Source organism: Pantherophis guttatus, chromosome 3 (genome assembly GCF_059756535.1).
Source record: "Pantherophis guttatus breed Tessera chromosome 3, ASM5975653v1, whole genome shotgun sequence".
NCBI classification, from domain to species: domain Eukaryota; kingdom Metazoa; phylum Chordata; class Lepidosauria; order Squamata; family Colubridae; genus Pantherophis; species Pantherophis guttatus.
This window is the reverse complement of record NC_142065.1, coordinates 40,655,347-40,678,147: the sequence shown is the minus strand read 5'-3', so window position 1 is coordinate 40,678,147 and position 22,801 is coordinate 40,655,347. Positions and strand designations below refer to the sequence as shown.

The 22,801-nt window shown below is 35.7% G+C and overlaps 1 protein-coding gene across 1 annotated transcript in view; it reads left to right on the top strand.

The window, feature by feature from the left end:
* TAFA3 (TAFA chemokine like family member 3) overlaps window positions 1–20,603 on the top strand; it is a 106,384-nt gene extending 85,781 nt beyond the window's left edge. The window contains exons 4-6 of the mRNA XM_034414291.3: window positions 3,394–3,543; window positions 12,242–12,366; window positions 18,474–20,603. Of these exons, the coding sequence (XP_034270182.1) occupies window positions 3,394–3,543; window positions 12,242–12,366; window positions 18,474–18,485 (287 nt within the window). The 3' untranslated portion in view covers window positions 18,486–20,603. The remainder of the gene's footprint in view (window positions 1–3,393; window positions 3,544–12,241; window positions 12,367–18,473) is intronic.
* The last annotated feature ends 2,198 nt before the right edge of the window (window positions 20,604–22,801 follow it).

The window sequence follows — 22,801 nt, the reverse complement described above, 5'->3', positions numbered from 1 at the left end:
AAATTTATGTAAAAATTTTTATAAGGTATTCAATGTTATTTATCAATTAATGATAAAATTTTAGTACAAAACTTTTGAAAACAGACATTTAACTACATATTTCTTGTTCTAAAAAGCCCTAAAATATAAATGATGATCACATCATCATTTATATTTTGACCAGACTTAAAATATACTTGACTTAAAAAAAAGAATGAGTTATGTTGTCATAGAATACTATATGCACAAGCTTTTTGGACTATGGTAAATGGTTATGATTTGAATTATAAAAAAGCCTATTACAGGAAACATTGCTGAATTCTAAGGGAAGGCACAGCAGTGTTTGTAGATATGTTAAAAGACTGGCTTGAGATGCATGGCACTTAAAGCTCTGTTTTTTTGTTAAGGCTAGCGATGAAACAGTAATTATTCCTTCAGAGGACATTCATTTGAAATTGCTAATATTTCCAATGATCAATACTAAGAGATCATTTTATTAGCCTACATATTTTGAGGATATACTTTAGTGAGAGCTGTCAGAGTATGAATATTCATGGATTGGAATAAATCAACCAATGGAGCTTGAATGGAGAATAGGCATGGTAACAGACTCAGCCAATGAGGCTTATTTGGAAACAGAAACTTAAGTCTGAAGTCTGGGCATGGCTTAGGCAACTGAGTCTGTGCAGAAGCTTAACTGCCCTGTATAGAGGAAGCTCTCTTTGTATTAAGTTCTGTGCTCAGCTCTGAAATGAAACAAGCCTGGGCTTGTCTGCTCTGCTGAAATGAAACTAACTGTTCTTTCCTGCCTTGTGTTTTGCTTGTAACTGCTACTACGTTAAAAAAGAATCTATATTGGTATTGTAATTTATCTTCATGTATTATTATGTATATAAAGAAGTTAATGAATCCTGCTGCATCAGTCTGCCTGGGTGTGCTTTCTGGATTTGATTTTGCAACAAACTCTGATAAGAGCTTATGAGTTTTAAGTAAAACTGAAAATAGCTAGAATTCCAGTTTATATTCTCAAGTCAATATCTGAAATCTAATTCACGGAAAATATTTCTAGTCATACACTTTATTAAAACGCATTTAAGTCTGCTGTAGTGTCCTGACTTTCATATACTGAACAATATCTAGATACCTATTATGTACAAACAATAACTTTATGAATTGACAAGTGTTTCTTTTTGTCAAATATGTTCTGTTAAATTCCTTTGCAGCATTTATAATCAATCAAATCCAAGATGTGATTACTTATTCAGATTATATAACCGGAATATTCTTGTTGGCTTCTTTATCTACTTCAGCTAAACTCTGTGTTCCTTTTGCATATTGAAAACTTTCATTAAAACTGAATTACTAAAGAATTTAAAGACAGAGGGAGAGAGAAGCAGTGTGTCAAATTTATAGTCAGGAATATTATTACCAAACATTTGCAGGATAGATAATTGTGTGATTATTAAGGGCAGAAATGAAAGTGATGGTTCATTAGTAGAAAACGTCCATGAAATATCAATAAATATACATAAATGGAAGTGGTAATAATTCAGAAATATACATAGGCTTTGAGCCAAGGACTTTTCTTACTATCTGGGACAAATAATTTTAATTCTGTCTCCGTCTCTTTAAGAGACTGATCTTCAGTGTCTTTTCTTAGATTTTTTTTTTAAATGCAAGATTTGCTTCCTGATATATTTATGCATATAACGGTAATAAAATTGTGGATGATGAGTCCTGAGCCTCTAGTTCAGGAAGCCTTCTTGGACTTGGATCCCTTTCCTATGCATGGGAAGGACATGGAAGGACATTGAAGGAAGGACATTTAAGAAAATTATTTCAGTGCCTCTAGCTTTGTTCATTACCTTATTTACAAATTTAAAGATATTGAGGAAAATATCAAGGGGACTGTTAATGTAGTTCTTTTAAAAAATGAGATAATTCCAGGTAAATTAATCATTTAATTATTTGTGTCATTCTTGTGAATGTTTCTACAATTAGAATCATGTCTGCAACCTTATGAAGATCCCAGGAAAACACTCCTTTAAAGTGCCTCTCTAAAGTGCCAGAAACCCTTGTTTTGGGCCAACTAAGTGGCCATTATGCTTCATTTCTTGTGATATGCAATTGAAGTTAAGCAAATTCTCTTATATTATGTTATTAATAGAAAAAAGGAAAAGAGTCACAAATGATTGACACTTAACAAATATGAAGTGTTTTTACTAGAATTTTCAAAAAGATTCTTGAGTTTTATTTTACTGATAATTATATGTAAATTAAATGACAGTAAGAAGAAACAATCACTTAATTTGATAAATATACATAATATATCAGCTGATTCAAACCTAGTTACAGAAGGGAAATGGAATGCAGTATTATAAAATATAGCTTTATTAGTTTCAGAGCACTTTGTTACTTGCTCGAGTAACAGAAAAAGATATAAAAAGCTTAGACTGTTGGATTAAATTGTATCTCATCTATAAATCTTTTAGATTATGGTTTCTAGGGAAGGCAAATGTACTTCCACATAAAATCCTGGATCCCAAGTTGGTAATCATGTTCAAAAATGATAAATTTTAGACTCTAGGATAGAAGGGAAAAAAAGCAATGACAGGAAAGGGAAATCTACAAAATTATTAAATTCAAATTGATCTAGAAATCAGTTTTGGATTACCTCAATTTGATGTCCATTACTTCATTGTCATGACATGTAATTTTTCTTTGGATTTGGATTGGTTTTGGATCAGTGAAGATTCGAAAAGCAGTGAAGTTATGAGCAAATCTGTATCAGCCTTTCCTATCATGAAATTTGTCTAGATTATTTGGGAATAGCTATTCTGACAGTTGCGGTTTCAACACATCTGAAAGGCAACAGGTTGAGGAAAGCTGATGCAAGTTCATTTGGATATTGCTCTCTAAAAGTATTCATGTGTGGCTTGTACCACATTTTACTCAAACACTTTTACCAGAGTTTATGACAAGAACATGCAACCAATGTAATTTTTCAGTTTGGAATGTTTTGATGAGGAACCTTTTTATGGAATCAACATTAGCCAATGCTAATTACTTTATAATGAGTATACCATTGGATTTACCCATAAACACAGTTAATTGAACCTGTTGTTTTAGATACAGCTGGTGTTTTGGAGTCAGCTGAGCCTTAGCTGAGCAATCTCAATTTGTGAATGGTACTCTTTGATTTTTTTTTTTCAGATGCATGTCTTCTTGCTGATACTTGGCTGCTGAAAAATTGTATTTTTTTCCTCAGCTCATATTTAATGCATTTAGCAAAGGTTTTTTAAAAACTGCTAAGCTTTTTGATCTACTTGTTCCTTAATTTATTTTATTCTGTATATATTATATGTCTTTCTACTCCTTAAACATAGATGTGCCATATGCTTTCCTTCCTTGCAGTGCACATAGAACCTGGTACATGTGAAGTCATTGCTGCCCACAGATGCTGTAATAAGAATAAGATTGAAGAGCGCTCCCAAACAGTGAAATGTTCCTGCTTTCCAGGTCAGGTGGCTGGGACAACACATGCTGCTCCTTCATGTGTAGATGGTAAGTGTACAGCTGTCTGCAGTGTGAATGCTTGGACATGGCTATAGTGAGATCAAAAGATGGATTCATAACTCTAGAGCAGGGGGTCAAACTCAATTTCATTGAGGGCCACATCAGGGTTTTGTTTGACCTTGGGAGGCCAGGGTGGGTGTGGTCAGGGTGGGCGTGGCCAGCTCGATGTCAGGGGACGCCTGTGGTGCACCAAGTGCTCTTCCAGTGGAAACAGGCTCCTGAGTTCCGTTTCAGTTGCGATGGCCTCCTGCAACCCTCTGCCAGCGAAAACAGAGAGCGAGACGGCCACACACAGCACTCTCAAGCTCCGTTTTCACTGGCAAAGGCACTGCGGGCCAGTCCTTCGTTGTTTTGAGGGCGGCACTGTGGGCCAGATCTAAGCACACACAGGCTGTATCCAGCCTCCAGGCTTTGAGTTTGACACCCCTGCTCTAGAGTCTGTGAGTCTGGATAGCTGTGCTTGCTGGGAAATTTATATCAAATATGATCCTATAGTTTAACAGCTATTAACACCTATTCCAGCTATGTTATTTGGTATTCTATGTTCTGTAAGTAACAGGGCTGTACGTGCTTCTGATTTGAAGGCAGAAGTATGCTTTACCGCACATGGGAGCAGACTAAACTTCCTGTCAAGCATGTTTTAAACCAAATGCAACAATACCAAGAAATGACTTAGCTTCTTTAAAGAGTTATAGGCAGCTGCTACATGAGTGCCTCTGCATGATCAGAGCATTTGCCTTGCTTTCAGATTTAAAGTATTTCACAGCCTTCACCAGTTAGTTCTTATTAGGAAATGCCCAGAAGTACAAATTATTATTAACAGCTAATAAAAATTATATTGAAAGACTAACTTAATGGTGTACTTAATTTTGAATACAAATATACATTTAGTTGTGCTCAAAGTGTCAATGAGTGTCTATAGTCATTAAAAGCAATTAATAGCAACATGATTAGCCACTTTGAATAATTTTCTATTAGAAGGAAGGCTGATGTTTCTACATTCCAGTCCTGCTTTTGAATTTGTACAGCATCACAGTATCTGTCTGGGTAAATCAAGATTTGGAAAACACTGTAGTTTAGTGGTATTCAGTGTCATTGGTTCAATTCTTGGAATCTCCAAGTAGGATTAAGAAAGCCTTGCAAGCATTTGTTCAGTATGGATCAGTCTTGCAGCTAGTAAGGTGGACCGCTACTTAAGTATCATAAACCAGATTAACACAGATTTTATGGGAGTGATTGACCAAAAATATCTGAGGATCAGCAGACTGGAGAAGCAACAATAAGCTAGATGGGGTAATAGTCTGACTCTTCTCCAAATGCAGGTTAAAGTAACTTAGTTAAGACTCTGGGCATAATTGAATGTTCTTCAACATTTTTGGAATAGAAAAGGTAGGTTGTCTAGTAATCCAAAATCTGCTGCTTTTTACAGCACAGTTTGATTCATTTCTTTAAGCTTTTCTGCTTTCTAGACTTTTTTTTAGTTTGTATTGAAATTGGTGATACTATTGCATATTCAATCAGAAACAAAGTTTGAAGATGGATTAGTAAAACTTGAGAAAATAGGCATGCTGTCCCCATAAAATAGGCATCCAGTGTTATGTTTTGTTGCAGTCCTGAACTCATTCATCCTTAACAGTTTTGTAATAGGAACAGAGTCTGGCAGAATATGACTGGCCCTGTGACTTCAAGTCTCAGTTGAGATGTGACCTAAGATTGCATGCACTGTCCATACATGGGAAAGTTCCTGAAGTTTCTCAACAGGTTCCATCTGTTTTCTTTCTTTTGCAATGGCAAACAACCTTCATTCAAGCACGTATTTTCAATCTTTTTTAGAGAAACTTCACAGATTTAATTCTGTTATAACCAATTAACTGGTTATAATCTGCAATCTTTCATGCTGATTGTAGAGTCCTTTTATGGTAATCTGTAATATTTATTACTTAGATATCCAAAATGTGAAATTAATTGAATCTTGCCAAAACAAATATAATAGCTCACAACTAATAAAAATTTTGTATTGAAGAGATATACTCTTATTAGTTTCCTATTCTTCCTAGAAATTTGTGGCCACCAACACCTTGCCACTACTGGAAACGAAATCTGATGTGGAATAAAAATATACAAAACAGGCCAGGAAGCCTAGGCCAGTCACATCGCCTTCCTCAATAGTATAGATACAATGGTATGTTATCAACTGCTTAGTATTTTTTAAAGGAAATTGGTGCAGTAAATACTGTAGTCAGTTTGTTATTTTAAGTGATGTTCTTCCTCTCTCCTGGAAAAAGAAGGATCTGCTTTGCTAAGAGATTTAGGACATAGGATACCAAGATATACCGTATTTAATGGAAGAGATGAACAACAGAAAAAAAAATTGGTAGCTTTTTGTATATGCATGTGATATTTCATAATTGTATAGTATTGTAGATATTAAGCTATGCATTAATTATTTGACTGGTTTTAGCAAAACAGTGACTCTCCCACTTATTCAGAAAATTGACTATATATTTTTCTTTCTAAAAAGAAAGAAAAATTCATTGAACTTTTCCATTGAAGCTGCAATTATTGCCCAGTTTTGACTTCAGAAGCCAATATTTTATGTGCAATTGTGTCTTATTTTAACTCAAAAAGGGATGTTTTTAAATATCAACATTTCCCTTTTTTTTCTTTTGTTGGAAGATCAATTTAGTTATAATATCTCAGATTCCGTCCCTGAAATCTACTTAAAAAAGTAGGAAAACTTGTTACTATAAAGTAGGTGTAACACATAGGAATGAAAGCATGCAATCTAATCACCTGTGCAAACTGCTAAAAAAAAAACTCCTCAGCCCATCTATATTTTATTGAATAGTGTCATTTGGGATCTATTTGAAATGGCTCAAAGCCTCTGCCGGTACATTATTGATTGGCTTGGCAGCTTGGTTGGTGCAAATGGATTTATATGTGATGCCAAGAAACTACTTAAAAAACATAGGATACTATTCCCCTGAAAGACTAGCATTTCTTAGCAGCTTTGGAAAAGTGCTTCAGTTTATGTGAACAAAGCATTTCCCTAAAATTACCATTGAGATTTCATTGAAATCATCATGCAGGCAAGAGTTTCCAGTCAAACATATACTGACAGTTTATTTATTTGACCCTTATTGACATGATCAATTTCAGGTTAATCTCTAACAAAAATTTGGATTTTTTTTGTGCTAATGGGTATATTAATACTTTAAAATAACTTTTGAAGTTATTACAAGAGGAAACTGAATTCTCTAAAACTGGAAAGCTAACATGTTCAGTTAAAGCAAATGTAACATTTTATTATTATTAATTAAATTTCTATACCGCCCTTCTCCAAATAGGACTCAGGGCGGTTAGTCCAGTTGCTTTAGCAGCATCCAAAATTCTTGTCTTGCTGCCAATACTGAAATGTGTTTTGGACAATTCTAAAACTATAGTATATTTTTCAGACAATTATTGTGAAGATGGATGTTAGTTATTTGCAAGAATTTTAAAATGAAGCATTAGAATTTTCTGAATTTTAAAAAAGTCAGTGGTGAAGAGTTTCAATTTATTGCCTTAAGAAGAAAATAATTCAGCAATACATGCTTTCATCTTTACTGACATCTTGCAAAATGTTTTAAAAGGGTTGGCTGTGGACATCATTATGTTGGAAGTTTGCAGTGTTGGAAGGCTCTGAGTCCACAAGTGGGGACAAAGGGCACAAAATGAAAAGCAGTAGAGAGTCATTCCTGATTGATTGCAGAGTCTCCGGTTCTGTCGCTCTTTCTGGACAAAAATCAATTATGTAACAATGGTGTCATAATAATATCATTCCTTTTTTTAAAAAAATCTTAAATCTATGTTTTTAAGATATTATTTTTCACAAGGGACTTTAGACCATCATTAATTGCTTTGCCAGTTTATGAGGACAGCCTTTAATTATAAGTGACAAAAACACTGTAAGTCACTAGAGAGGAAATAGCTATACAATAACTGGGTTCCCGCTCAGATATTAATCCATATTGCCCCTGTATCTGCCCCTTACAGTGGATAAATCTATTGTGATATCTTCTCTTTAATTCTTGTGTCACGTAATGGTGCAACACTACCTTGCTTTCATTAGAATCTGTGATTTTTAGGCTCATGCAGTTCTCTCTCCTGAATACTGCAACAAGGAAGAGTCGTATTTAAACTTATCCAAACAGAGAACAATGCTTAACCTAAACTATGCTGTATAAAACACATTATGCTTTATGAATCATACTTGTTAACAAACCATCGAATACGCTAATCAGATTTCCTCCATTTCAGACCTAATGACAGATCCTGCTTAGTTTGAATGAAGTAGTAGAACTGACTGCAGTGGCAGAGACGAGGAAAGAGGCAGCCTGAGGCTCGCTGTTTTGTGCTCAGGAGGGCAGCACACCATGCAACATTGCTTGCTTATTTGTCACATTTCTGTATTCTCAGCTTTTGGACTGCAGCTGCATTACCATGATATAGGAGGGAGCTGACAGGCAAAGTGAAATCAGTGTGTTGCTGGCATGCCAACAAAGGCAGACTGAGATCCTTTTGCCTGTGTCTAGTTTACCAGGCCTAATAGCTTGTGGAGGCAAAAGCCCTGAGAAAAACAGAAAACCTCAAGGTCCCAAATCCCTGCTATAGTTAACCTTTCATGACAGCTTGTTCTTGGTCAGTTGTCATTAACATGTCTTGGACCTTTGAAGCTGTCCCAAGGCAACAAAGTACTAATGGGAGAATACATACTTTCCAACCAATGTTGTACTGTGTGCTTCCTGTCAATGTCTATCAATCTTTATTCTTCCTTTAAGAATGAAACATTGGCCCTAGCTTTGCAGAATATGACTAGTAACAGTTCCAGTTTTGATCATGGTTCCCCCCCCAACTCTGGCTAACTGTAGGCTTGGTTATGAGTCTTGCATTCATATTATTCCACTGTTACCCTGTATAACCACATGTAAAGTTTTCTGTAGAAAACACAACTAATGAAGATATATTTTAAAGTTTCCTTCCTGGATACTTGCTCCAACCAGCATCATATCTTGTGGGTGAGGGAATTATGATACTATCTTGAAAATATTTTCCACTGTATCTTTTCTTCATTTGTTCCTTACTAAAGATTAAGACCTGGCCAGATAACTATTATAACGCCATCCAGAATGGCAGGGTATTGGCGTAAAAATTCCTGCCACAATGATCAAGTCTATTTTGCTTTAGTAATGAAATTAGTGAGTGATACTGTTGTTATTGTATTAATGTGGGACACGTTAAGGAAAGTGATTGATGGATGCCCCTAGTTCATTTTCCCTGACCAAATGTCACCTGCTAGTAGGAAAACCACAATTTTATGTATTTAACATGTGATGGGGCAAGGCTGGATGAATATTGGTAAGTGTTTTGAATGATGGGTTAAGCTGCTTGATTTAATAGGTGGCAGACAGAAAGGTGTTCTGCATCTATAACATGTCAGTTACCAAATTCTGAACACAGTATTATTTTGGAATAATACTAAACCTTGTCTAAAAATAGCCCAGCTGATGGGTCACAGAAGCTGAGGAAGATGCAGTGAAGTATAAAAGAGTTCTCTAAGTGCTTCTGCTTGGCATATCCCCTCTTCCGTTTCTTAATCTAGGTCTGATCTGCTTTCTAAGGTGCCTTGCCCATATATCAGAAAGAGCTGGAACTTTCTCCCCTCTCCTATGCAAAAACAGTGAAAACCCTGTAATTACACTGATCAATGCAGAATACAAATCCTGAACAGGATACACATTTGCAGCAAAGGAAAGAGTAATAAGCCAGCTTCTTAAACACAAGTCTAGCAACTTTTAAAAGAGCGCTAAACCGAGCATAAGGAATCTGCATAAACGATGTGTTGAAGCTCTGTTTTACAGATTTTTTTTTCATTTGTAAAATAAGTATTTTGTCATTCTACAATTTATGATTCTCCATTTCTGGATTCTCAGTTTAGTCATGGGGGGGGGGGAAGCTGGAATTCCCAATATAATTTCTGAGGTTCAGTTGCTTTTCCTTGCCCATCCCCTCCTAGTCTACCTTTTTTGTTGTTAATTTCTACGTACTTTCTCTACCTGAATGGAAAGTTGATAGCAACCCACTATAGTGTCATAGCAGTGTGTATTTGGACAAGGAATTGATGAAACAATCCCAGGCAATGAAATGTAAAAATTAAAGAACTTAATTTTTGAGTGTTGGACATGTGTGGGTGTGACTGTCTGGGGGTGGAAAGGAGGTGGCTTTACACCTGAGCTGTCTTAGTTTTGGAATTGATGAACTGATGGAAGATGGCAGACAGATAGGAACAAAGCAACACACACACCTGCAGTTCACAAGTATAGTGCTGTTTATTGGTATTGGTGCCTAATGCAAAATGCATTTACAACATTTTTAGTGAATAAACCAATTTTGAAATTATCCAAAATAAAGCAATCAGAATTCCACTTACATAAGAGCCAATGAGAAACCTGTTCCAGACCAGTCAGGAACTAGTACTCTTGGTGTTCCTTCAAAATGGACCAATTGAAAAAGGAACCAAACAAAAATCAGTTTGCCACCATCAAATACAAGAAGCCATTCACCCAATTTCTGTTGCCTATGAGTTGCTGAGAGATACATCACTAATCAACTTACTCTTCCTCTGAAGAATGCCAGTCACAGCTGTTGGTGAAATACAGAACACAAAGGAAAACTAATCCATGGCTATTCAGCTTGAAAGTTCATCTTTGTTTCAATTTTAAGGAATTTAACAATCAGACATCACAAAGAGAAAATGTTGACCATGACAGTTGCAGATAACATTTTTCTGTTTCAGGGCGCTGAAACACAGGGACCTATTCTGAAAAGTTTGCTTGGGGTCTAGAGATTTTTGTTAGCAGTAGGCCTTTGTGCATATGTGTGGTTTACATTCACATAGTTATATATGCTCTAGATTTCGAATGTATATTTGTTCTACGTAAACTTGCATACAATTAGTCATAGTTCTGCATGGCGGTGTTTTTAAGAAAAGAGGAAGGGGGAGGGGAAAGATAGAATTATGTATACAATGGAATAAATGACAATTTACAAATGGGCCTCCCAAATTTCAACACAGCATTCTGACTCATCACTTTCAAAGGTATTGAATGATATATTACTTGCTTGCAACTTGCCTCCAAGAATAAGCATATGTTAGCTGCCACTAAGAATTGTTCAGTGCTACACCAGAACTGAAAATAGCAAAAGGAGAAAGCAAGAAAATAAACTACAATTTGTAGATGGCAGTACTTATGGCAAAGAGGATGGCAAGTAAGATTAGTGAGAAGAAACACTGGCTTTTCTAGAGAAACTAGTTAACTTCCTTTTAAAATAATATAGAACTAAAAAACAAAAAGATACTCCTGTAAGAGGCTAGGTAGGAGTTTGAATATTTTGAGTAGAAAGATTGGCGTTGCTGTTTAACACTTCCTGGATAAAAATATATCTTTTTCTATCTATATATTTTAAAAATCACATGAAAAATGTCTTGGGCTTTTAATGTTTAAAAAGATTTTCCCCTGTGGTGGAAAAGCCAATTGATAAGGTGGATGGCTTTGACTGAGAAAATTTAAGTTTCATACTGTTTGTTTGGCTGCTCAACTTCTTAACCTTCCAGAGTTACTGTTCTTTTAATTACAATTGCCAAGATACTGTTCTATTCTTTTGCAGTGTAATTTTTTGTTTAATATTCATACATCAAATAAAACCTTTTTTCCTAGTATATATTATATAGGAGACTTTTTTCATTATTTGCAATGTGCTTGTAATAGGAAGTTATAATTAATTTTAGTGATATTGTTTTTTAAAATGCATTCTTGTATTTCTATAAAGCTCCTTTGTTTCATTGCTCATTCTTTTATCATCTGTTTATAAAAAGTAACCATATAGCCTTTTAATTTAAAAGAAAGACAAATAGGTTATATTTCAGTGATAAGAATGCAGACTGAGTGTAGCAAGTCCTAGGTTGATCTTCACCATCTTCACAGAGTTGGAGTGGACCATTTTGGCTATCAAATCCCACCCTCAGTTCTGTGCAAAATGGCAACTGGAAATATCTTTGAAAAATGGCTTTCTTGCCTTTGCTTGCTGCATAATGGATGCAACTACAGGAAATAATCTTGGATTTGTTTGATCAGTGGCTGAACTTCACGTAGGACAGTTTTTTCAACTTTGCGTAGGACAGTGTTTGTGTGTATTCATGTAAGCGTGAAAATATCTCAAAAAATTAGAATGGCTTTTCTTGTAACTGTATTATGTTATTATTTTTAACACAATTTCTTCCTTCCATAGGTGTGCTCCACGGTAGACTGTGGATGATAGGAATTTTTGTCTCAGTTCCTATTTCAAAAATAATAAATAAATAAATCTGGATATATAAGTTCAATACTTCTGATTTACACATACCATATATATAATATTCACTTGCATTTAATAGTACATTGATTTGAACTTCCATCTATAGCCAGTCTGGAGCTGCAATGATAACATCTGATAATGTGTTGAATTCTTCTTGCAGTACATTGTGTAATATAACCTTACTTTGAGATCTTTGGAGTTCACTGGAAGTATACAGTTGAGTTAAGAAAAAATACAGCATGAATCTAATGAATTGCTAATGTTTTTAACAGTATCATTTGTTTTCTCATAGCATCAATAGTGCTTCAGAAGTGGTGGTGCCAAATGCAGCCATGTCTAGAAGGAGAGGAATGTAAAGTACTACCAGATTTGTCTGGATGGAGTTGCAGTACTGGAAACAAAGTAAAGACAACTAAGGTAGGTCTTAATTGAATAAATGTAACTTCAGTGAATGAGTGATAAGACTCACATATTTTGGCCAAACTACACCATTTTTGTAGTGACTAGATGGATTGCTGAATGAGAATTGCAGTGATCGCTTTATTGCTTAGTACAGATGGGCTAAGAACACCAAACATTACTGCCGTCTGACGGCTCAGAGATGCCACCTTACCCTCAGCCATTGTCCAGGCCAACCATCCTATGATTCTTATTAAAAAATAGTTTACAAAACCATGTTGAGAGAAAGAAAAAACCCACAATGGGGAGGTAACGTAAGCAAAGGATAAAAGGCTTTTATGGGTTAATTGTCCCATGGCACTACCAAAACATCCTTGTTCTTGAGCTTAGCTTTTTATTGGTAAATTGCTACTATTGGGCCTGGCTATGAAGGATTGTTGTGGTTGGTGCAGTGGCAGGAGGTAAAAATATAAAATAATGACAAGCAATGAAACACCATAGTTGATAGGATGATTATATGGAGAAAGAACCTAATATGGTAACCACTTCCTATTTTCCAACCCACCCATCTTTCAAACATATATACTATCATTTTTGTAGCTATTTAGACATTCAACTAGTTTATGAAGAGTTTAATCTTAAATATTTGTTGAATATCTTGATGTAGTATGAACAGTATATTTTAGTACAATCCTATGGATATTTGCACAAACAATCAAAAGCTGCTTAATAAAGGGGGGGGCACGAATAAAAGTCAAAGTTGTTGACAAAATTAGAAGAAAGGTTTTAACAACAAGTCTTACTAAACGCATCCCAAATTTGGTCAGTTCAAGAAAGCTTAAATATGTTTTCCTTGATAATAGAAAATATTTTTTGTCTATTGAAAATCACTTAGTTCAGGTATTTTTTCCCATCTGTCCTTCTATTATTTCAGAGAAGAGTGACAAAATCAGAAGTGACAAGTGTAGTGCTGATAATAAAAGATCAGTTGTCTAGTTAAAAGAAGCATCATCCAGCTGATAGAAATTGATTTGCAGTTCTAATGGCTATTTAGAAGGAGCGTCTCTGACTAGAGCATATGAGGTTCACTCAGTATTCCAATGAAGTTCCTAGATAGATGCTGCATCTGTAAGATTTTTGCCCAGCAGCAGGTTTTCCATTCTTTTCCTCTCAATCCAGCCAAACAGTTTCCATCCTGTCACAGTTCCTCCTGTTGGAGCAATCATCTGTGACAGAGAACTACATGATTATTATTTTCATGGCTTGCTGAATACTCTGAAGAACAAGGTATAATTAAAATTTTATCAAACTCATTAGTAATTACATGTATGTCATGGTTAATCAGTTGCATAATTTTGTAATCATTGTTCATATAGTGGAGTGTAATTATTCTTCAAGCTTTGCCTGCTTTGTGCGTCCATCTCTTTTACACACAAACATCCCAAAAGAATTGCTCTGTGAAATGGCAGAGTGTTTTCTTTCTTATCTTTTGCTCTGCCGATAACATACTCACGCTGAAATGCTTTCTAAAAACTGAGTATCAGAGTAGATCCCATTGACTCGGGTAATCCTAATGACTAAAACTACTATCTTCCCTCCATCAACCTTGCTTTATCTGTTACCCATTTTTATTTTACACTTTTTTAGTGTTATAAGTGTGTTCACTTTGGTTCTGAAGGTACTGTTTTGAGAATAGAAATTCTATCCTATGGCCATCTTTGCTAGGCCTCTTCCCTACACAGAGAAGAATTTGTACTTCTTCGTGGCATTTTCCTGAAGTGTTTTGAATGAAACATTCTAATTTATTCTAAATGTTCTAACACTTTTCTAATGTTTTGATCCATTTCCAACTTGTTGGGATATTTTATCCTATTTTAATGGCCTTTAGAGCAATCTCTCAGCCCAACTGCTGAAAACTGGTGGGTGGTTTCTTCAGTTTTAAAGTGGGAAAGATACAGAATTGTGGCATATTTCCAAATTCCTTCCAAAACCCCAAGAAAAAAAGATGAGGAGGAATCTTTTAGCCTTAATTCCACCCACTTCACATTATTAACTCATCCAGCGTGGCCACATCTTCTCTAAAAAAATTATAAATGTGAAATCCTATCTACCAAAAAATTCATTCTGCCTCTAGGTCACAGGATTAGTTACAACCATTGGAAACAACAGACTGTAGCTGAGTCTTTATTAATTGGGGCATCCCATTCATAACTGGCAGAGATGATTGGGCTTTGGAACATGTGCTTTCAAAGAAATTGCTGAAGTGAAGGAACAATAGAGAACCTAATACTCCCCTAGGGTAAGAAAGAAGTGCCAAGTAATGAGCAACCCGAGGAAGACAGATAAGAATTCACCCAGGCTTGGATGTAAAACACAGCGGTCCCTCTGCTCATTTGGACTAATTGACACTCTGGGTATCCTCACCTGTTCATAGAGAACTGTTTCCTATTTTTAAATCAACCACAATGTCACTGCATTCATGCTCAGATGTATGGGCAATATAGAACTAATCATCCCCTTGTTTCCCGAATACAGGTGAATTCTCAGAATATTCAAGAGCACCACTTCTATCTAGAAAACAGATTCTGTCTCTGTTGCTCATATCACTAATATGTGACTTCATAGCTTTCAGACCTCTATCTTTATTTTATAATTTGTCTTTCTCTGGTCATTCAGTTTTTGTGTTAAAGCAAATTGTCTCCTGTTTGTTTTGTCTTTGAAATGTGAGATAAAGCTGCCACACTGTTGCTGGCTGGACATTTAAATAATATTCATATAATCCCACATTAACTATGGTTCTCTGCTGTGTACACATGGGTGGAAGTTGTTTTTTTCCCTGTGAAGCTCTTAGTTTGCTATTTTGCAGTAGATTGGCTAAATTGTTCTTGTGAATATATCTCTTGTTTGGCATGCACATATGGCCAGGGAGAGAATTTAAATAAGAATATTTAAATGTATCCACAATTCTCGTGGCTGTCTTGACAGAAATCTCCAGGCCTCCAGTGAAATAAATGAGAATGGACTTTGTAATAGGTAAATGAGGTATGGAATATCTGAAATCTCTACAGCCATCCACAGATATTATATAGCCTGACATAGTGCTCAGGCTTCATGGATGTAGATTTGTCAATTTGTTACAAAGGGAATGAGTAAGACTGGAGTTAAGTGATAGGTATCCAAAAATGTTTTGTATAGTTAAAATCTGAAGCAACTGAGCTTTACAGGTAGTTCTGATTTAGTAACCAGTAATTCAGCAACTGTTCAAGCTTGCAACTACAGATGGTAATTACACAGTTTTCGAAGCTCCAGCCGTCACAGTAATTGCACAGTCACATGATAGTGATTTGCAACATTTATTACCACCTTCCATAAGCAACTTCAATGGAGAAGCTGGCAGGAAGTTTGAAATCATGATCATGTGATGATCAAGGTCGTTGATTAATGACTGTAATTGGAGACTGCTAGACCTGCCATTCTAAATGACACATTTCCCCAAATTGGGAAATTTGGGTCTCAGTAACTGTTGTTAAATGAGGACATTTTTAATGCCAAATGGAAAGATTTGGGGCATAGCAGCTGAAAGAAACTTAGGGTAGCTTAGCCACACCGAATATGCTTTGTTGCATTGGTGACGTCTGGATGCATGTGTTGGCTCTTCCACATGCTGTCCACAAATATCAACAACCGATAAGATGGCCAGCAGTGCTATTCTAGCATTTTGGCATTGACTTCTGTGTTTTCTGAAAAACTGGAACAAATGTTTACTTCAGCTTTACTATCTGATATAGAGAGGATCAGTTCTTAAAATGATGGTAACAAATACATAAATAAATTTGGCTTATTTTTAAGTAATAATAAAGTCATTGAAATATTTAAGGTAGCACAATACCTGCATATTTCTGGCTTTTATTTCGCTGTCTCATCCGAAGTTGTAGCTGGTGAGGACTCTCTTTCCTTATTCACATTCCCATTTGAGCCACCTATGCTGTTCCCTACATTGAAAGTGTTGGCAGTGTTTGTTTCTCAGTAACAATAGAAGTAGCAGCTCATGGAGCTGACTCAGTCGCAGGACTATGCTTCTGCTTTTTTATCAGACTCTTTGCCTTAGTGATGGAAAAATTGTTTTTTCCCCAAGTTGACTAGGCTGGCCAAACTAGACCAGGCAAACCAGTTGAATACGAGAGGCAGACATAACAGGATAATAGTAGATGGCATTACCATTACTCCCTCCCAGGGTGGATTTGATTTAAATCGAGTTGATTTAAATCACAATTTAAATCATGATTTAAATCACTAGTAAAAAGGCTTGATTTAAATCAACTCGATTTAAATCATAATTTTTAAAGAGCAACTGTCATCTCTGCTACTCTTTTGACCCACTGTTGACTCACCGATAGTCCCAGTGTTGCAGAATATACAGCCTCATGCTACATAACTAAGCTCCATTTCATGCTGAATAAACTAAATTATTTATGTGTATCTTAAATAGAAAACTATCTTACAATAGAGTTTTACCCCAAAAGTTTTTTATTAAAATAAATTCTATAAAAATAAAAAAAATCTGATTTAAATAAAAAAAATCTGATTTTTTTGATTTTTTTTAAAAAAAATCATTGATTTTTATCCACCCTGCTCCCTCCCATGATAACATAGCTGTTATGACTAGTTTCTTTGCATTGGGAGTTGGGAAGAAGTGTTTCTGGAGCTCAGGAATTTTACATTTTAGGAGTTTATTTTTTCCCTTGGAGTCAGTACTTCCTTAATTGCAGAAGTCTGATTATAAGAATTAGCTTGAATAAGAGGAGTTTATCCTGTGGAGGGCATATGCTCTATAACTCTCTGAAGCTTCCACCCATGTCAGACTTAACATTAAGGTACATTGATATGGACTAATTATTGTAATAATTGGACATGTGGAATCACAGAGGTGGAAACACTGAATTTCACCTAATTCATTAGCATCATACCAAGCAAAGCTTCTATTTCTGGGACTTTAATCACCCTTGTTAAATGCATATGCATTTCTATTAAAATATTTTGAGAGGCTTGCATGCCCCTGGTTTTCTTTTCAGACTGAACAATGTTAATGTACCTATGCTAGAGGAATTTTAAATTTTTAAAAAATGCCTTCCACTTTAACAGCTAAAAAGGTCACTTAATATAATCTTAAAATTGGAAGCCTGGAAATGCTTGAGGGCATTAAATTATAAGAAATGTTAATATTTAAGCATTTTGGAATAAATTCTGTTGCCCCCATATAAATCTCATACGTGCTCTTTTGCAATAGATCGTTTCTTCTTCTTTTTGGGGGGGGTTGAGACTCTTGATTCATGGGATTCTGATGGACACTTTTAAAGCTGATTGAGTTGTCTTTTATTGCTTTTCTTTGTGACTGTGCATGTAATTAAAGACATTCCTTGTGTGCATAAGACAGGCAGCCACCACTAAACTAGGCTGTTTGTGCAAACTGCCAACTTGCTTAACAATCACATAGAAATATATATGGGCTGACTCATAGACCTCCCTAATCACATAGTAAATGGGCTGGTGTTAAAATACTTTAAATCAGAAACAAGTCATATTATCAGTTGTATGTTATGTAAAAACTATATAAAGGAACAAGTTAATGTGGCAACTCATCTGAGTCACATCAACGTTTGGTCTTAGTCCAGTAATAGTTGTTAACTTAAAAATCTATTTTTCCATCTTAATATTGGCTTGGAACAATGTGTTGTCTTTTTATTTTAGTTTTGCGTCCAGAGCACTGATTCATAATGGAACTTCAGATTTGACAGAATGTGCATCTGACCACTCAGGACCTATATGAAAAGTAGCTCTTTCCCCAGGACGATGCATCTGCACTTGGTAGTTACAGTCCAATCATAGGCAGAGGTAGATTTGGTTTAATAAAGTGCTGATAGATATTCCACATGTGCCCATGTTATGTTTTAAAGCACCTTTTCACTTTTGATTCCAAAGTGATACATATTCTTGATTCTTTAACAAACTGAATCTTAGTATTATGTAACCCTTAATTGACAAAGAATATAGATATAAGGGAATATAAATCCACACCAAGATGTTAAGGTGGCAGAAGTCTCTGATACATTCTGTTCTGTTCACAGGTCACACGATAGATCTTGGAAGATCCACTGTTATCAGATGTCATCTTCATTGATATGGCCAGCATTCCAAAAATGGCAGAATACGGCTTTTGTTCAGGTGCAAGATACTTCTCGTATGCTCTGCAGAGTTGGAAATATGAGGACTTCCTTGGTACAGGATATAATTGATTTGAGGTATAGGATGGCTACTTTTTATGGGCACTTTATTAATCTTCCTCAAGTACATCTGCCTAGGGAATGGTGCTGCAGTCTCTTTCCTTTTGCAAGAACAATACCAAGGATTAAAGAACAGGGTTGGTATCCCTGTCTTGGCAGATATCTTGGAAATTTTTCCTTGTTTTTGAAAATAAAATATTGCATCAGCTACTGATTAAGTAAGTGCAGCCTCAAAGGTATTTAACAATCGATTGCTACCACTTCTACAATTCTGGGTCTTGAATGAGGTTACAACTCCCTTCTGTTCCATAATTTTTATTCCATCTCATGGATATACCTATGAGGAGAGAGAGAGAGAGAAAAAAGCATTTCTTCCCTTTCTGTTCAGTCAACTATTCTTCACTATATAGAGTTTGTAAATGGCCCCAAAGGGGGGAAAAAGCTTTCTATCCTTTTAGCTGTTTTTTTGTCTCAAAACTTGCTGTGTTGATTGCTAAAAGAATTGGAGACTTGAATGGATGATTCAACATAAAGTTAGGACATTTACAAATGATTTTTCAGTCAAAATTTTGTTGGTTTCACAGATAACAGGCTTTGAAAATTTGGGTCCAAGAAACCAAACTCTGATCTTTCAAAAAACACCATGCAGTTGTTCCAATATTTATCAAGACAGCAGACCAGATTCCTTGCGAAGGTTATGGGAAGATCTACAGTAGAGATAGAAGCAGTGGTGGGCTGCTGCCTGTTCAGACTGGTTCAGGTGAAGCGGTAGTTCCAACCAGGTCTGGCCCTGCCCACCCACCCTGGCGCTATCACATCCTGTATAATCACCAGTTTTTCAATGTCGCGCTCTCTCTCACATTTTCAATTCCGGGTGAACCAGTTGTTACAAGGGCAGCAGCTCACCCCTGGATAGAAGTTTCAAAAACCTTGACGAAAGAAATATCTTCTATTTGATTCCCACAAAAGATATTCTCCCTGACCATTCTTTCACTTAGTTCAGCATTTACTTAATCCGGCTTATTATAGTTTTAAGTCTTTAATAACTTTAAAGTTATAAGAATAATTTGTTGGGGAAGTTCTATTAAAAACCTGAGAATAAGGAAAGTATTGTCTTTCACTTTGCTGTGTTGTGCTTGATTGAGTTTAAATTTTATTTAGAGACTTGAGTTAGTTTAATTACCACTTAGTATTAAATAAATACTTGTAAAGGACAACTGTAATGAGTACAAATCCCTCTCAGGGGCAAATTATTGTATTTAATAATCTATTCTTTATTAAAATAATGCTGAAATCCCTAGTTATTTTACTCCTTATTTGTATTAGGGGGTTGAAGGAGCATCCACTTGACTTTGGTTTATTAAGACAAAGTTTTGGAGATTTTTTTTTTGCTAGGGCAAATCAAAGACATAGAACAGTATTGTATCTGGCAAAATTAATGTCATATTTTGATAATCTGGCTTCCCAGTGGAAAACTATATTTAAGATCCATATAACATTTCATAGCAAATGAAAAATTAGTTATGACAGTGTAGACATGTTTCTTTAACATAACTCATTATTAATTTTTCTTGTTAACTATTGAAATCCACTTCCACTTTATGATCATCTGTAAAAATGTTCCATATCTGTATCCTATTATGGCTACCTTGATTCCTGACATTCTGTTGATATAATATAGGAATGAGGCTGCAAGTATATAAATTGCAAAGTAATATCCAAAGTCAATATCTAATTCCAACTAATTTAGATGGATTGGAGTATCCAGGAAGAATGTAGCGGGCAAGCAGATGCACCTTCCAAACTTCGCCTTGCCCTGTCCTGTTTTGGAGTGGCCTGGCCTCCATGCTGTGACTGTATGAATCCCTCAACTTTGTTATCTCAACGTTTTTGTAACAGACTATGTTTTACTTGCTTCAGATGCTGTGTAAATACCAGACTGTGAAATATTAAAGTTCGTTTTAATCTCTGCAAGGCGATTCATTTGGTTTTTATTTTTTTTCCAACCCAATGGAAAATTAGACAGAACTTTTGTAAGGCAAGTTTGGATTCCTACCAGGAAACTAAAAAAAAAAAATAAAAAAAAATGGGACCAAGATGCCTGGGACAAGCTAGCAAGAAAATGATCAAGTTGAAAAATGGGCGTTATCAGGCAAGGCTGAGAAGGAAAAAAAATCTAGAAAATATCACACGGCACATCCCAATGGAACAGATAGCTGAGCATTTAGTATTGTCAATTGCTCCATTGTAAGCATCCCTCCATCTTCCCTATCATATCACCTAAGGCAGAATAAATGCAATATTCCTCATGTTTCCCATTACACATAGGACCTACAGAGACAACATGTACATGCCTACCTTGATTAGGCTGTTTTTATCTGTTTTGCTGTGCCACACAGAGAAACAATGCATGCATTACCCTGATGAGACACAAACACAAACCGCATCAGCCATTATTAGACCTTTATAGACACAGACACAAACAAACAAACAAAAGCACAATACTTGGTTACATAAAGAAAACATAAATGCCTCATATGGTTAAGCTGAGACTGTAAAGAATTCAAGGACTTACGTTTTATATGCTTGCTTACCTTGTTTTAATTATGAGATTCCTTTGGGCAAAGAGGGAAGAAAAGGTAAATTTTGAAGACATATAGTGAGGTGAAAAAAGTGAGCATTATGCACATGGAGATGAGAAAAAAGGAAATTGAGTAGCCTAATAAAGTTGTTGGACTGGCATAGGGAAGATCCAGGTTGAAAACCACCCCTCAGTGAAGCTTAATTGTTGATGATGGGCCAGTCACTCTCAACCCAATTTACCACAACCACAGGTGGAGAAAATGAGAGACCACCTTGAATCCATGAACAAAAGGCAAGTAGAAATCAAATGAATAAACAATAACATTTCTACTAGTTTTGCTCTTTATACAATGGTATAATAGTATGTATTAAAAAGTCTAAGGATAATTGTAAATTGGTATAATTATACCATTGTATAATTGTAAAAAGCCTAAGGATTATAACCCGTTTCCCTAGGGTTGAAGCTGCTCTGATTTGTTTATTTTGAATAACTGTATCCCACTTTTCTGTGACAAGACTCAATCCAATTGATTGTAAGTGTAGTCTGCAAGCATAGATAGATATTATATGGCACAGTAGATCTTCTACCACCATGTGTTTGTGCATGTGTGCATCTATGGCTTTAAATGTAGTTATATTGCTAGCAAAGTAATAGAAACCAAATTATTAGAGCTGTGGTAAAATAATAAAGGACAAATTTCTTTGAAGATGGCATAAAAGTTCTTATACATCAAGAATCAGAAAATATAGGCATCTAGTTTCAAATTATAACTTGTAATTCTATTCTTTTAGTTTTCTTTTAGTTTTTCAAAATACAGGTAGTCCTTGACATACAGTATGACCATAATTGGGATCAGAATTTCCATTACTAACCAATGTAATCATAAAACATGCTGTTACATGACTGCATCACCATGGCAATCCAGGCCAGGCCTGGTTGCTGTCATAGCTCCAGATACATGGATCATTAGGTAGGAATTGAAGAGAGGGCCAGATAAAGTGTGCAGGGGGGTGGGATGGGGGGCCTTATACAGGACATAGAATAGAATAGAATTTTTTATTGGCCAAGTGTGATTGGACACACAAGGAATTTGCCTTGGTGCATACCATGCTCTCAGTGTACATAAAAGAAAAGATACATTTGTCAAGAATCATAAGGTACAACACTTAATGATAGTTATAGGGTACAAATAAGCAATCAAATCATATGAGGAAACAGTCAATATAAATTGTAAGGATACCAGCAACAAAGTTAGAGTCATACAGTCATAAGTGGGAGAAAATGGGTGATAGAAATGATGAGAAGATTAATAGTAATGCAGACTTAGTAACTAGTTTGACAGTGTTGAGAGAGAGTGCTGCAGTTCAGCATACGCTCAGGAAGAACAGGGAAAGAATATGCAATAGGAAGTCCAGTCCCAGCATAGCCTAGCAGCACAGCGCAAAAAGGGTTCTTGGTGTGTCAACTCTGCAACTGCAAGAAGCCCCTAAACTGTAGTACAGTAGGCGAGTATGAATTAGCTACCCTGGGAAGCCCCACCCATCCCAGGAAGCCCCAACAAAATGGTACAAAGATGCTACCCAGCAGC